General features: G+C 53.0%; 2 protein-coding genes and 1 pseudogene across 13 annotated transcripts in view; 1 reads left to right on the forward strand and 2 right to left on the reverse strand.

The window, feature by feature from the left end:
• Positions 1-4,638, reverse strand: part of ARMC7 (armadillo repeat containing 7) — an 11,445-nt gene extending 6,807 nt beyond the window's left edge. For 2 of the 3 annotated variants that reach the window (XM_032241729.1, XM_032241731.1), the window contains exons 1-2: positions 4,160-4,638; positions 3,933-4,076 (exon numbers count right to left, since the gene is read on the reverse strand). In XM_032241729.1, coding sequence (XP_032097620.1) covers positions 3,933-4,076; positions 4,160-4,250 — 235 coding nt within the window. In that variant the 5' untranslated portion in view covers positions 4,251-4,638. The remainder of the gene's footprint in view (positions 1-3,932; positions 4,077-4,159) is intronic. The other variant, XM_032241730.1, reaches the window with a different exon arrangement.
• SLC16A5 (solute carrier family 16 member 5) overlaps positions 1-15,162 on the reverse strand; it is a 24,513-nt gene that overhangs the window by 1,775 nt on the left and 7,576 nt on the right. For 7 of the 10 annotated variants that reach the window (XR_004257774.1, XR_004257780.1, XR_004257778.1 and 4 more), the window contains 3 exons: positions 13,239-13,382; positions 10,521-11,330; positions 8,775-9,183 (listed from right to left, as the gene is read on the reverse strand). Coding sequence is in view for 2 of the 10 variants with exons in the window: in XM_032241726.1 (XP_032097617.1) it covers positions 8,951-9,183; positions 10,521-11,330; positions 13,239-13,382 (1,187 nt within the window). In the remaining 8 variants the exon portion in view is untranslated. Of the gene's footprint in view, positions 1-7,817; positions 9,184-10,492; positions 11,331-13,238; positions 13,383-15,162 lie in introns of those variants that run through there. The other 3 variants (XM_032241726.1, XM_032241727.1, XR_004257775.1) reach the window with 3 other exon arrangements.
• LOC116525685 lies at positions 33-550 on the forward strand (annotated as a pseudogene).

The following is a 15,162-nucleotide window of genomic DNA, read 5'->3' on the forward strand; positions in this document are numbered from 1 at the left end:
AAAAAAAAAAAAAAAAAAAAAAAGCACTGCCAAGGTGCTTGGTCCTTCCAAGGAAGCTAAGGCCATGTTGGGGTGAGGCCTTCACTTCATCTGCCAATTAGCACTGCGTCTGGCAGCGCCAGCCCCACACTCAGCCACACCATGGCCTCTGTCTCCGAGCTCACCTGCATCTACTTGGCCCTCATTCTGCATGATGATGAGGTGACCATCATGGAGGATAAGATCAATGCCCTCATTAAAGCAGCCGGTGTAAATGTTGAACATTTTTGGCTTGGCTTGTTTGCAAAGGCCATGGCCAATGTCAACACTGGGAGCCTCATCTGCAATGCAGGGGCTGGTGGACCTGCTCCAGCAGGAGGTCCTGCCCCTCTACCGCTGCTGCTCCAGCTGAGAAGAAAGTGGAAGCAACGAAAGAATTTGAGGAGTCTAATGATGACATGGGCTTTGGTCTTTTTGACTAAACTTCATTTTTAATACGTTCAATAAAAAGCTAAACTAAAAAAGAAAAAACAATAAAAAGTTTTGTCTTTTTTTTGAGATGGAGTCTCACTCTGTTGCCCAGGTTGGAGTGCAGCGGCATGATCTTGGCTCATTGCAACCTCCGCCTTCTGGGTTCCTGTCTCAACCTCCTAAGTAGCTGGGACTGCAGGCATGTGCCACGATGCCCAGTTAATTTTTTATTTTTAGTAGAGACAGGGTTTCATGATGTTGGCCAGGCTGGTCTCGAACTCGACCTTAGATGATCCTCCCTCTTCAGGCTTCCAAATTGTTGAGATTATAGGCATGAGCCACCACACCCAGCCTAAAGAGATTTAAGATAATTTATGTAGTGACTTCCTTCCGATGAGTATAATATGTAAAGAGGGGAAAGAAAGAGTAATTTCACAGTGGAGAAGCCTGGTGACAACACTTCAGCCAGGTAATCAGGCACATGTTGCCCAGGCTGGAGTGCAGTGGCTATTCACAGGTGCAATCGGAGCACACTACAGCCTTAAACACCTGGGCTCAAGCGATCTTCCTGAGTATCTGGGACTACAGGTGGGCACTGTGTATGGCTTGAAAAAGGAATTTTTGTTCTCTCTCAGAGTTTTGTTTGCTTAAACTATTTCCCATGGCCTACATCTAAGCCCCTGCAAGCTCCGGTGCCGCTGCGCTCTCTAAACTTTTTTTTTTTTTTTTTTTTTTTTTGAGACGGAGTTTCGCTCTTGTTACCCAGGCTGGAGTGCAATGGTGCGATCTCGGCTCACCACAACCTCCGCCTCCTGGGTTCAGGCAATTCTCCTGCCTCAGCCTCCTGAGTAGCTGGGATTATAGGCACGCGCCACCATGCCCAGCTGATTTTTTGTATTTTTAGTAGAGACGGGGTTTCACCATGTTGACCAGGATGGTCTCGATCTCTTGACCTCGTGATCCACCCGCCTCGGCCTCCCAAAGTGCTGGGATTACAGGCGTGATCTAAACTCTTTTTATGCCATTCTCCACTTCACTACAACGATCCTGCCACAGCAGCTTTCCTTCTGGCTCCTTCCTGTCTTAAGGCCTTTGCCCATGCCGTGTCCCCACTAAAATGCCTTTCCCACGATGGCCAAGACTGAAGTAGCCCCCACCTTCCACTGCTGTCTCTCATTACTCTATTTCCTTCTGAGCATCATCTTTTTTGTTTGCTCGCCACCTGTCCCCCCTACTAGAATGTAAGCTCCTGGAGGGAAAAGACCTTCCCCTAACTTGTTCACCATACCCCAGCATTTAGAACAGTAGCTAGCTTATACAGTACATGCCCAGTAAATATCGCCCAGTGAATAGCTCAGTAGGTCTTAAGATCACAACTACAGAAGCCATAAGTTACCGACTGCAAGCCATCTCTACTTCTCTTGCTATGAAAACACTAAATATGAGTTACTTTTGTTTTTGAGACAGGATCTTGTTCTGTCACCCAGGCTTGAGTGCAGTGGCCCAATCCTAGCTCACTGCAGCGTCAACCTCCCAGGCTCAAGCAATCCTCCCACCTCCGCCTCCCGAGTAGCTGGGACACCATGCCAGGCTAATTTTTTTTTTCCTTGAGACAGGGTTTTGCTTTTGTTGCCCAGGCTGGAGCTGGAGTGCAATGGCGTGATCTTGGCTTACTGCAACCTCTGCCTCTGAGGTTCAAGTGATTTTCCTGTCTCAGCCTCCAGAGTAGCTGAGATTACAGGCGTGCCCCCCACCCCACCATGTCCAGCTAATTTTTGTGTTTTTAGTAGAGATGGGGGTTTCACAGTGTTGGCCAGGCTGGTCTCAAACTTCTGACCTCGTGATCTGCCCGCCTCAGCCTCCCAAAGTGCTGGGATTACAAGTGTGAGCCACCACAACCGGCCAACAGGCTAATTTTTGTAATTTTATTTTTTTTTAATAGCAGAGATGGGGTTTTGCCATGTTGCCCAGGCTGGCCTTGAACTCTGCGACTCAAGTGATCTGCCCGCCTCAGCCTGCCAAAGTGCTGAGATTACAGGTTTGAGCCACCTCTCCTGCCTGAAATTGTTGGGTTTTTTTGTTTTTTCCAGATGGAGTCTCACTGTTGCCCAGGCTGGAGAGCAGTGGTGCCATCTGGGCTCAGTGCAACCTCCACCTACTGGGTTCAAGCGATTCTCCCACCTCAGCCTCTCAAGTAGCTGGGATTACATACAGGTGCCCGCCACCATGCCCAGCTAATTTTTGTATTTTTAGTTACCTACAGGGTTTCACCATGTTGGCCAGGCTGGTCTCAAACTCCTGACTTCAGGTGATCTGTCCACCTCAGCTTCCCAAAGTGCTGGGATTACAGGTGTGAGCCACTGTGCCCGGCCAAAAAATTGCTTTTTTATTTATTTATTATTTTTATGTTTTTTAAGACGGCGTTTCACTATGTTGGTCAGGCTGGTCTTGAACTCCCGACCTCAGGTGATCCGCCCGCCTTGGCCTCCAAAGTGCTTGGATTACAGGCGTGAGCCACCACGCCTGGCCTATTTTATTTTTTTGAAGTGGAGTCTTGCTCCCACTGGGCAGGCTGGAGTGCACTGGCATGATCTCAGCTCACTGCGACCTCCACCTCCAGGGTTCAAGCCATTCTCCTTTTTCAGCTTCCCAAGTAGCTGGGATTACAGGATACGCCACTAGGCCCAGCTAATTTTTGTATTTTTAGTAGAGACAGGGTTTCACCATGTTGGCCAGGCTAGTCTTGAACTCCTGAGCCCAGGTGATCCTCCAGCCTCAGCCTCCCAAAGTGCTAGGATAGGTGTGAGCCCCCGCGCAGTGGCTGAAATTGCTCTTTTTAAGACATCTCTTTTGGGTTGGGCATGGTGGCTCATGCCTGTAATCCCAGCACTTTGGGAAACCAAGGCAGGTGGATCACCTGAGGTCAGGAGTTCAAAGCCTCATCTCTTTTAAAAATACAAAAAAATTAGCCAGGCATGGTGGTGGGCACCTGTAATCCCAGCTACTGAGGAGGCTGAGACAGGAGAATCACTTGAACCTGGGAGGCGGAGGTTGCGGTGAGCCGAGATCTTGCCATTGCACTCCAGCCTGAGGAACAAGAATGAAACTGTCTCGAAACAAAACATCTTTTTTTCGAGACATGGTCTCGCTCTCTCGCTCAGGTTAGAGTGCAGTGGCTCAATCTCAGCTCACTTTGGCCTCTGCCTCCCAGACTCACGCAATCTTCCTGCTTCAGTCTCCATGGGCCTATAGGTGCACACCACGGTGCGCGGCTAAGTTTTGCATTTTTAGTAGAGACGCGATTTTGCCATGTTGCCCAGGCTGATCTCAAATTCCTCAGCTCAAGTGATCCGTCTGCCTCAGCCTCCCAAAGTGCTGGGATTACAGGCGTGAGCCACCACGCCTGGCCCCAACGACTCAATTCTAATTCACTTATCTCACCCCGGCCCATTAGACATCTAGGGAACCGGCCCCGCCCTTACCAATAGCAAACTCCACGAGGGTCTCATTCTCCTCCGACAGCGAATCAAGAAATAAATCCAGGACCTGCAGCTGCCGCAGATACTCGTAGTTGTTGGGGTCATAAGCGAAGTTGGCGAGGTTGGCGAGGACTTGCTCCTTGGCGTCTGCAACGGGAAAGCGGCACTGGAGCCAGGTCGGAGCGGCGGCCACAGCAGACCCTGCCCCCTGGCCCCACCGTGGCTCTCACCTTGGCTCTGGGTCTCCTGGAATTCTGTGACCAGCGCCTGCAGGAATCCCAGCCGCCCGACGTGGGGGTCCACCTTCGGCTTCTGGGCCATGGCCGGTGTGGCCGAGGACCCCCAGGGACGGGCAGGAGGGTGGGAAAGGTGCAGGGGGAAAGCCGAGCGAGACCTTCACCTGCCCTCCATCTGTGTGGAGAGGGAAGACGCGGGGCGGCAAACGGGTTTCTTTCCAGGGTTCAGATTCTACAGCAATTTGAAGCTGGAAATGGGATGTGGGAGATGGGGCGGGGGTCTCAGAATCCTGTAGGAGTTGGGTTTGAAAATCGAAATTGGGGCGCGGGAGACGAGGAACAGTCTGCGAGTTGGAGCTTGCGGAGGGGACACCAGCCCCGGATCCCCGGCTACCGGGCTCTATTCCGAACCCCCAGCGGAAGCCGCGCTGTCTCCGCCCTTAATGAGGCGGAAGGGGCGGGGCCGGGGCGGAGGGGGCGGGGCCGGGGCGGAGGGGGCGGGGCCGGGGCGGGGTCGTCGGCGAACTCCCTGGCGCGCGTACTCCGCGGGGTTACGTTTTTTCTGGAGGCGGAACCCCTTCACCCTGGGGTGCAGCCCGCTGCGAGCGGCTTCGCTGAGACAGGTGCGGGCGTGGGTGGGTTTACTGCGAGGAGCAGCCTGGTTTCCCATATCTTGTTTCCAGCTGCAAATTACTGCAAAATCTGAACGCAAGAAAGAAACCCACTTGCTGCCCCGGCCGATGGGAGGGCGGGTGAGGGCCTCGCTCAGCTTTCCCGCCCCACCTTTCCTACTCTCCTGCCGATTCCCCGGGGTCCTCCACCGCCCCGACGTGGCCCAGAAGGTGAGACGCCCACGTCGGGCGGCTGGAATTCCGCGAGGAGCAGCAGAGTCTGCCAGAACCCATGTGGCAGGACGTCAAGGCAGAAGCACCTCCAGGGCCCCCACGGCTGGCGGGGGCGGGGCCCAGCCTCCTTGACCAGGACGGCCCTTAGGAGCGCGGGCGTCAGCTCTCTGCGCCCCCCATTGGTCCTTTGCCCCTTTTGCAAAAAGCCTGGCGACCCCGATACGCCCTCCATCCCAGCCCCGAGGTGGATCCGCCACCTCTGGACAGAAATCAAGGGGACTGGGTTATGTCCTGGGGCTTTTCGTCAGTCGGGTGGACGGCGCGCGCCTGGGGCAGCACCGGGGAGCCGGAGGAGGAGCCTTGGATGTGGCGCTTTCAGGGCTTTCTGGATGCTGAAGCCCTTCGGCCGGTTCCCTCTCGGGGATTCTCAGGAAGCGGATGTGTGCTGGATTACTAGTGGTCACAGGGAACAAAGCACCAGGGAAGGAGGTGGCCTTGCCACACTCCAATCGTGTTTGACAATGTGGTATAGGTGGCTTAGGCTGTGCATGTCCTGAGAGTACAAAAGTAGAGTCACTTGCATTAAAAAACAAACAAAACCCCGACAGAGTCCAAGAAACCCACGACGAGAGAGTTCTCATGCATAAATATCTGATAATCAAAACTATCACAAAGACTGCAAAAACCACCACGTTGCATAAAGGCCATCACAAACTTGCACAAAACATACTTCTGCACGGTCATCTGCCCAACAACTGCCCGTCCAACCTTGAACTGGTCACTCTTGTTGTGAATCCTTCTACCTAGCGATAATTATCTCAAAACAGGTAATCCTAATTTTTCCCTTAAAGCCTTTGTCTTCCTTTACCTCCCTGAATACCCATATGGTTTACTATGCCATGCATATTACCACTGCAATGCCCTATGCCCAAAGAGATGGCATTTTCTTTGAGAGAGCCTCTCTGTTATTTAGGATGACAAAGGCAAGGACCATACCTGAAGCCCTGGGCCTGGATGAAGGCAGAGTGGCTGTCACAGTCCAGCCAGCTGCGGCCCCATTGGAAGCAGGCCCTACCTCTGAGGCTTCGGGTCCTTGCCATCAGCCCCTGTCCTATACACTGCACACCCTCGGAGGCAGGAGTTTCAACCTTAGTCTGGGTGCTTAGGCCCCAGGACCCTCCCCAAAGCCCCTTGGTGTCTGTTGGGAGCCTCTGCAGCCTGCGAAGTACATCTTACCCCAAGGTGCCCAAGCAGTTTCTCTGCCTCTTGCTGGACACAGCAGCAAAGGGGAGCCCATGAACGGAGGCAAGGATAGAAATAAGTTCCATTCCTCCCTGCCCAGGAATTGCCCCAGACCTTCTCTAGAGGTTCGCAGGCAATCAGCTAAGTGGGGACTGTAGAATCAGATGTGCCACCCCCATCCTCCTCCCTCATTGGTCTTCTCCCTTCTTAAGGCCTCCAGGAGGGATCTTCCTTGGGGTAGAATTCTCAGCCATTGGTAGGTCTTACCTCTGCTTAGTCTCTTGCGCACAGTAGATACTTAATAAATATTTATTGAAGGAATTCTGCCCAGAGATGATTGCCACTCTTGCCTAGGAGCAGGTGAGGTCAGTTTCCTATGCAGAACATTCAGTGATAGCCTTTTTGTTTTTGGCAGGGGGACAAGGGCTCATCACTCATGCTGGAGTGCAGTGGTGTGATCACAGCTCACTGTGACCTTGAACTTCGTGGCTCAAGGGATCCTTCTACCTCTGCCTCCTGAGCAGCTTGGACTACAGGTCTGTGCCACCATGTCCAGTGAATTTTCAAACTTTTTGTAGAGATGCAGGTTTCCTTATGTTGCCCAGGCTGGCCTCTCAAGTGATTTCCTATCTTGGCCTTCCAAAGTGTTGGGATTATAGGCATGATCCACCACACTCAGCTTTTCCCCCACTTTCCTTAATTTTTTTGTAGAGATGGGGTCTCTATGTTGCCTAGGCTGGTCTTCAAGTCCTGGTCTCAAGCGATCCTCCTGCCGTGGCCTCCCAAAACGTTTTTATTGTTTTTTTGTTTTGTTTTGTTTTTTGTTTTGAGATAGTCTCATTCTGTCACCCTGGCTGAAATACGGTGGCATGATCCCAGCTCACTGCAACTTCTGCCTCTTGGGTTCAAGCAATTCTCCTGCCTCAGCCTCCCAAGTAGCTGGGATTATAGGTGCCTGCCATCACACCTGGCTAATTTTTGTATTTTTAGTAGAGTCGTGGTTTTGCCATCTTGAACTCCTGACCTCAAGTGATCCACCCGCCTCGGCCTCCCAAAGTGCTGAGATTACAGGTGTGAGCCACCGTGCCTGGACTTGTTTTTCTTTTTTTTTTTTTGAGATGAAGTCTCGCTTCGCTGTGTCGCCAGGTTGGAGTGCAGTGGCGCTATCTCAGCTCACTGCAACCTTCACCTCCCAGGTTCAAGTGATTCTGCTGCCTCAGCCTCCCGAGTAGCTGGGATTACATATGCACATTACCATCTCCAGCTGATATCTGTTTTAAATGTTTTCAGGAAGTGGGCTCTTTACGGGATGCACTCAAAACCTAGTGGATACTAGCACCAAACTTCCTCCTTTCCCATTCCATTGAGATGGGGGAGACAGGACCTGGAGAAGCACACGCAAGCATTCTCCCTTCAGAGCACGTGTTATTGATGGCAGACAAGTGTAAGACTGGGTGGGGAGCCAGAAGGCAATGGGGTCTTCAGGATGATCACTGAGTCAGACTTTTCAACTGAAAGAGACGAGCTCATCCAGGCGAACCTCCTATGTTTTCTTTTTTTAAATTAAATTAAATTTTATTATTTTGCCATAACAAAGTAACCTCCTACTTTTTCAAGGCTCAGAGGTGGTCAACAATTTGCCCAAAATCACATGGCAGATAGTGGTAGAGTCAAACACACTCAGGGCTATTCCCGCCCAAGCCCTTTGCTTTGCCTGCAGTACCGCCTTTGGCCACAAGAGACACTCATGGCTGCTCCTGGAGGAAGCAGGACATCCCCAAGGATACTTATTCACACCAGCTGGACATGGGGGGCGGGAAGACTGGCATCAGCTCATGAAAATAAAATCTCCTGATAAGGTTTTCTTGCCAGAGCCTGGTTAAGCCTGAATCAACAAACAACATCCTGAACCTGAGCACCCCTTACTGAGGGGGGAGGAAAGGAAGGGGGTTGGGGAAAACTCCAGCCCTGTTTTCCAGCTTTATTAGTTCACAGAGTTTATGACCTGCTGCAGGGAACATTTTTGTGTATAATTCAAACACATTCTGTTTTCTCATTCTCTCGGTACCCTGCTGGGACAAGAGTGGGCTGATGAAAGCTAACCCCTGGGTGGTGATCTTGGGGAAAGGCACCAGCAAAATGTGTGTTGGGGGAGCTCAGACCTCCATGTCAAAGGCACAGGTGTACAGGGAGCAGGGGTGAACTGGCAGCTGGATCAGCCAGCCACTTACCCCAGGGTTGACACCTCTAACACAGCAGGGGGAAAGGGGGGCCTCCGGAGGACAGGATTGGGGAGTAGAAGAACTTCTCTTGCAGAAGCAGTTCCATTTTCACAGCGGTCTTCGGGCTGCCTGGCAAGCCCTCCTCTCCCCTGGTCAAATGTCTGGCTTCCCCCACCCAGCAATAATCCTCCCCACCAAGGAGACAGGGTGGGGAAAGGAAGGAGGAAGTCCCTAGATAGAGTAGGTCCTGCTGAGACTGCAGGGCGGGCCCTCAGACTTCACCGATTCTAGGATCCAAACCAAGGTCTCAGTTCCTGGTAGAGTCCCAGCTTGCACAGCCTTGACAGCCTGAGTTTCCTGGGCTGCTCTTCACCAGAGCCCCTGGTCAAGGAGCTGGAGGTCCCCCTCCTGGGCTGAGACTGTTCACTCAGTAACTTCAGGACTCAGACATTGGTCACATAGGTGACCCCTGGGTCTTAGACGCTGGTCACATACATGATCTCAGGGCACCATTGCTTCCCAGAACCGTCTTTGCCTTCCAAGAAAAGATCCTGCTCTAAGGCATCTGTCTCGACAGCCTGCTTGCCTTGCTGCTCCTTCTTCTGCAGGGAATAGAAGCTACTGCCCATGAAGAGGGCAGCTGAGATGAGGAAGAAGCTGGACATGTAGAAAACATAGCTGAAGTTGTTGGTGCTGTCCAGGAGGAGCCCTAGCGGATAGAGATCAAGTTAGGCCAGTGCTACCAGGCCTCCCCCCAACCAAACTGTGTGTTCCTGACAGCGGGGATTTTATTTTTGTCTCTGCTGTACCAGGAATTGTGGCTGACACCCAGTAGACACGCAACAGATACTTGTTGAATGAAAGGAGGGGAAGAAACACTAAACCCTTCTGGCCTGGGCAGGAAGAGTCCTCAGGCTGCAAGATAACTCAGGGATATGACCTGCTGACCCTTGGTGGCAGGGAACTAGTGGAATCTTTGCTCAGCACCCTCCAGATCTCTCCTATGCCTCCTTCTGGAGAGCTCTCCCAACTTGTTTGCTTAAAGAATTCCTGGCCAGGCATGGTGGCTCACGCCTGTAATCCAAGCACTTTGGAGGCCAAGGCGGGTGGATCACCTGAGGTTGGGAGTTCAAGAACAGCCTGACCAACATGGTGAAACCCCATCTTTATTTAAAAAAAAAGATTTTTTTTTAAAAAAAGGAAAAAAGAATTCCCTTGTGGCCAGGCACAGTGGCTCACACCTATAATCCCAGCACTTTGGGAGGCTGAGGTGGGTGGATCACAAAGTCAGGAGTTCAAGACCAGCCTGGCCAAGATGATGAAACCCTGTCTCTACTAAAACTGTAAAAATTAGCCAGGCGCGATGGTAGGCGCCTGTAATCCTAGCTACTTGGGAGGCTGAGGCAGGAGAATCACTTGAACTCCGGGCAACAGCAATTGCAGTGAGCTGAGATCACACCACTGCACTCCAGCCTGGGCCACAGAGTGAGACTCCGTCTCAAAAAAAAAAAAAAAAAAAAAGAAAAGAAAAAAATTCCCTTGGATGCACTGGGCACAGTGGCTCACGCCTGTAATCCCAGCACCTTGGGAGGCCATGAGGTGGGCGAATCATGAGGTCAGGAGATTGAGACCATCCTGGCTAACGTGGTGAAACCCCATCTCTACTAAAAATACAAAAAAATTAGTCAGGCATGGTGGCACACACTTGTAGTCCCAGCTACTCAGGAGGCTGATGCAGGAGAATCACTTGAACCTGGGAGGCGGAGGTTGCAGTGAGCCGAGATTGTGCCACTGCACTCCAGCCTGGGTGACAGAGTGAGACTCCACGTCTCAAAAAAAAAGAAAAAGGAAAAAGGAGGTACAGGGACGATGATGGAGGACTGAGGTCTGGTACACAAAGCCATGCTTTCAGCTGATCCTACCCTGAATGCCAGGTGGAAAACCGGCTGTAGCACACACCCTGGAGATGCTGGACTGGACCCAGAGCTGTCTAGACTGTTCCCCTTTTACCACACTACCTGGCTGCCCTCCTTCCCAGCTCCTCACCGGCCAGTGGCGGGGAGATGAGGAAAGCAAGTCCGTCCAGGACGGTGAAGAGTCCCAGGGCGCTGGGGAAGCGATCCATGGGGACAATGTCCATGAGGACCTGGAAGACGAGGGCGCCGATGCCACTCATGGACACGCTGTACACCAGGCAGTAGCCCACAAGCACCCAGAAGTCGGCTGATGCTGCGCACACCAGATTAGTGAGCCCGTTGAGCAGGACTGCCAGGCTGAACAGGTACTTGCGGTGGCTGGCAAAGGCCCGCCGTCCTGCCACCAGCCCGGCTAGGGGCCGCAGGAAGATGTTGCTGAAGCCGATGATGGAGATGAGAAGGGCTGCCTGCTGCTCGTCCACTCTGTGCCGCATGGCATATGGCACCAGGAAGACATGTGGCAGTGGGAAGCCCAGGATTGACCACATCACGCCCAGCGTGTACACGCGGTAGCCTGTGTTGTGCCGCAGGATGTCAAAGGCCAGGTGGCGCTGGATGGTCTGGCCACAGGCAGCCAGGCAGCCGAGCACAGGTGTCTTGGGAGGTGGCGGGGGACATTCTTTGGTCTCAGGGGCCACGCTGGTGGCCACAGGCCTCATGACGGCCCCGCAGATGCAGCAGTGGAGAAAGACTCCACCAAAGACAAGGAAGGTACCCCTCCAGCCCAGATCCTCCAGGAGGTAGCGGGAGAGCAGTGGCCAGAGTGTGATGCCCAGGGAGACGCCCATAGATGCCAGTGCGTTGGCCAGCACCCGTCGGCGGACAAAGTAGAAGCCCAGCACCGTGATGCTCGACTGGAAGCTGAAGCACATGCCCAGGCCTGCGGGGCAAGAGGGAAGACCAGCCTGGAGGCATGCTGGGGGGGCCTTCCACCTGCATCCGGGGGTGGTGTCGGCCCATTCCACACACCTGCCCTCCTCTGGTTCTAGTCCATACCCAGGTCTAAGTCCCCGGGGACTGAAGATGGAGTCAGCTGGCCTCACCACCTCCCTGTAAGCACCCCTTCCCAGATCTGCCCTCCCAAGGCTGCCAGGGCATTCCTGTTCCCCTTGGTGTAGCACAACAGTTATCTTTTAAAAACCCAAATTGGGCTGGGCGCCGTGGCTCACTCCTGTAATCACAGCACTATGGGAGGCTGGGGCTGGTGGATCACTTGAGCTCAGGAGTTTGAGACCAGCCTGGCCAACATAGTGAAACCCCCTCTCTACTAAAAATACAAAAATTAGCTGAGCATAATGGTAGGCACCTGTAGTCCCAGCTACTTGGGAGGCTGAGTCAGGAGAATTGCTTGAACCCAGGAAGTGGAGGTTGCAGTAAGCCAAGATATTGTCACTGCACTCCAGCCTGGGCAAGAGAGAGAGATTCTGTCTCAAAAACAAACAAACCCCCAAATTGGATTAGGTTCTCTCTTGGCTTAACACCTTCCAAAGACTTCCCATCCCACTTGAAAACAGATCCAAAGTATCCACGAAGCTCTGGAAGGCTCTCTGTGGTCTGGCTCCAGCCCACCCCTCAGATGCCATCTCAGGCCACTCCCTGTCAATCACTATGATCAAGCCACAGTAGCTTCTTTCTCTGCCTCTGGACATGAAGCTGCCCCTACCTCGGGACATTTGTAGCTACTGTTCCTTCTGCTTGGAATCTGCTTCCTCCAGACTTTCCATGTTCCTCTCAATTCAGCCGCCACCTCTCCAGAGAGGCCTTCCCAACTCCCCACCCACTCGGTGTCTGCAGCTGCACACCTGAGCATGCTGGAGAGAAAGCTCCCAATCACGTGTGACCATGGCCTCAGGCTGCCTGTGCCACCAGTATAGCTCCCTCGGTCACCCGCTGCCTGCCCTGCTAGGTGAGTACTGGGTCTCTTCCTCTGTGCATCCCAATGCCTCCTCCCTATCCTCATGCTCAGCTGTCCACATGCCCACCAGTGACAATGGCCTGCCCGTGCCCCAGTGGCTGTCCCTCCCTTCTGTCCTGCATCCTTTCCACTCAGAGGCACCTCTCTAGCAGGTCCCTTCTGTCCTGCATCATCCTTTTTCTCTTTCCTTGATCATTCTACTTCATTATTTCTCCCATTAAAAAAAAAAACAACCCTCTGTTGACCTCATAACCACTTCTGGATATAGTCCATTTCTCCGGTCCCCTTACAACAAAATGCTGTGGAAGGGCTGGGTGCGATGGGCTCACACCTGTAATTCCAGTACTTTGTCTTTTATTTTTTAATTTTTATTTTTATATTAAAAAATATAAGACGGGGTTTCCCCATGTTGGTCAGGCTGGTCTTGAACTCCTGACCTCAGGTGATCCGCCTGCCTTGGATTACAGGTGTGTAATCCAAAGTGCTTGGATTACAGGCGTGAGCCACCACGCCCTGCCTGTCTTTTTTTTTTTTTTTTTTGAGATGGAGTCTTGTCTGTGGCCCAGGCTGGAGTGCAGTGGTGTGATCTTGGCTCACTGCAACCTCCGCTTTCCGGGTTCAAGTGATTCTCCTGCCTCAGCCTCCCAAGTAGCTGGGACTACAGGGACCCACCACCACGCCTGGCTAACTTTTGTATTTTTAGTAAAGACGAGGTTTCTCCATGTTGGCCAGGCTAGTCTCAAACTCCTGAGCTTGTGATCTGCCCGCCTCTGCCTCCCAAAGTGCTGGGATTACAAGCATGAGCTACCATGTCTGTGTGCCCAGCACTTTCTAGTAGGTGCCTATAAATTCTGGAGATGGAGTGATAGTCACCTGTGATGAATCCTGCTGTGAAGTAGAGCTGGCTGAGGCTGCGGGAGAAGGAGCCAGCCACCATGCCCAGGCTGGCCAGCACGCCTCCCAGCATCGCAGTCCCTCGGCAGCCGAAGCGTACCACCAGGATGCTGCACAGGGGCCCTGTGGGACGAGACAGCCAGCAGGTGGCAGCTGAATGAGGAGGGGGCAGAGGAAGAGAAGGAGAGTGGGGCAGGGGGAGGGCAGTTCCAGCAGGAATAGCCGGGAGGTTTCAAGGAACAGGCCTGGATTCTGATGCCCACCCGCCGCGGACTGGCCATGTGGCCTGAGCAAGGCCTGATCCCTCTCCGTGCCTTAGTTTTCTCCCCCACAGAGTGAGGATTCAGGCTGGACAACGTTTGACCCTGATGAGGATTCCCAGAAAGGTGAGCCAACGCCCTGCACGGCATCACCCTGAAGCTGCTCATTCTTTTTTTCTTTTTTTTTTTTTTTTGAGACAGAGTCTCCCTCTGTTGCACAGGTGGGAGTGCAGTGGCGTGATCTTGGCTCACTGTAACCTCTGCCTCCGGGTTCAAACAATTCTCCTGCTTCAGCCTCCCGTGTAGCTGGGTCTTCAGGCGTGTACCACCATGCCCAGCTAATTTTTTTTGTATTTTTAGTAGAGACAGGGTTTCACCATGTTAGCCAGGATGGTCTCGATCTCCTGACCTTGAGATCTGCCCGCCTCGGCCTCCCAAAGTGCTGGGATTACAGGTATGAGCCACTGCGCCCAGCTGAGACTGCTCATTCTATCTGGGTGAAATAGGATTGGTTCATGACTTCACCACCTCCCCCACTTCGCTGGGGGTCTGCTGGTGGGAGGAGTTGGGGCAGTGTTCCAGGACATCTAGATCACAGTGTCCACCTGTTTTACCTGCCCCACCTCCCCCCACCACATCCTCAGGAAGACTGGCCACAACCCTCCCACCACCTTCCCAGCCCTACAGTTTGGGGAGCCCTGGGCCCCTTCACGCCTCCTTGGCCTCTAGAGCGTGCTGCAGAAAATCAGGCAGGGTACATTCTCCACTCCCACACCATCTAAAGCACCACCAAAGTCTGCACCTAGAGGTTTGGCTGCATGTGGACAGAGGCCTGTTCCTTGCCCGGCTCCCAGATGCTTTCTCACCAATCCACACTCCAGAAAAGTAGAAAAGAGCTGGGGACTGCTCCTTGGCACCTTGCGGGGGCCGCATTCACCCAAGCACGTGTGGAGCTTCTGTAACTCACTCTCCCAGAGTGCTACTAACAGGATGGCGGAAGTGTGTGTGCATGAGGTACCTGTGTGTGTGTGTGGGGTGGAGGGGGATGGGTAGTGTGAGCCAGTGAGTATAAAAAGTGACAGAGTAGGCTGGGCGTGGTGGCTCACACCTGTAATCCCAGCACTTTGGGAGGCCAAGGCAGGCGGACCACCTGAGGTCAGCAGTTCGAGACCAGCCTAAGTAACATGGTGAAATCCTATCTCCACTAAAAATACAAAAATTAGGCCGGGCAAGGTCCCAGCACTTTGGGAGGCCAAGGCAGGCAGATCATGAGGTCAGGAGATCGAGACCATCCTGGTCAACATGGTGAAACCCTGTCTCTACTAAAAATACAAAAATTAGCTGGGCCTGGTGATGTGTGCCTACAGTCCCAGATACTTGGCAGGCTGAGGCAAGAGCATCGCTTGAACCCGGAGGGGGAGGCTGTAGTGAGCCAAGATCATGCCACTGCACTCTAGCCTGGCGACAGAGCGAGATGCCATCTCAAAAAAAAAAAAAAAAAAAATTAGTTGGGTGTGATGGCACGTGCCTGTAGTCCCAGCTACTCGGGAGGCTGAGGCAAGAGAATCACTTGAACCCAGGAGGTGGAGGTTGCAGTGAGCCAAGATCAGGCCACTACACTCCAGCCTGGGCAACAGAGCAAG

The sequence above is a fragment of the Sapajus apella genome, unplaced genomic scaffold (assembly GCF_009761245.1).
Source record: "Sapajus apella isolate SASKATOON/1434 unplaced genomic scaffold, GSC_monkey_1.0 scaffold48, whole genome shotgun sequence".
Lineage (NCBI taxonomy): Eukaryota > Metazoa > Chordata > Mammalia > Primates > Cebidae > Sapajus > Sapajus apella.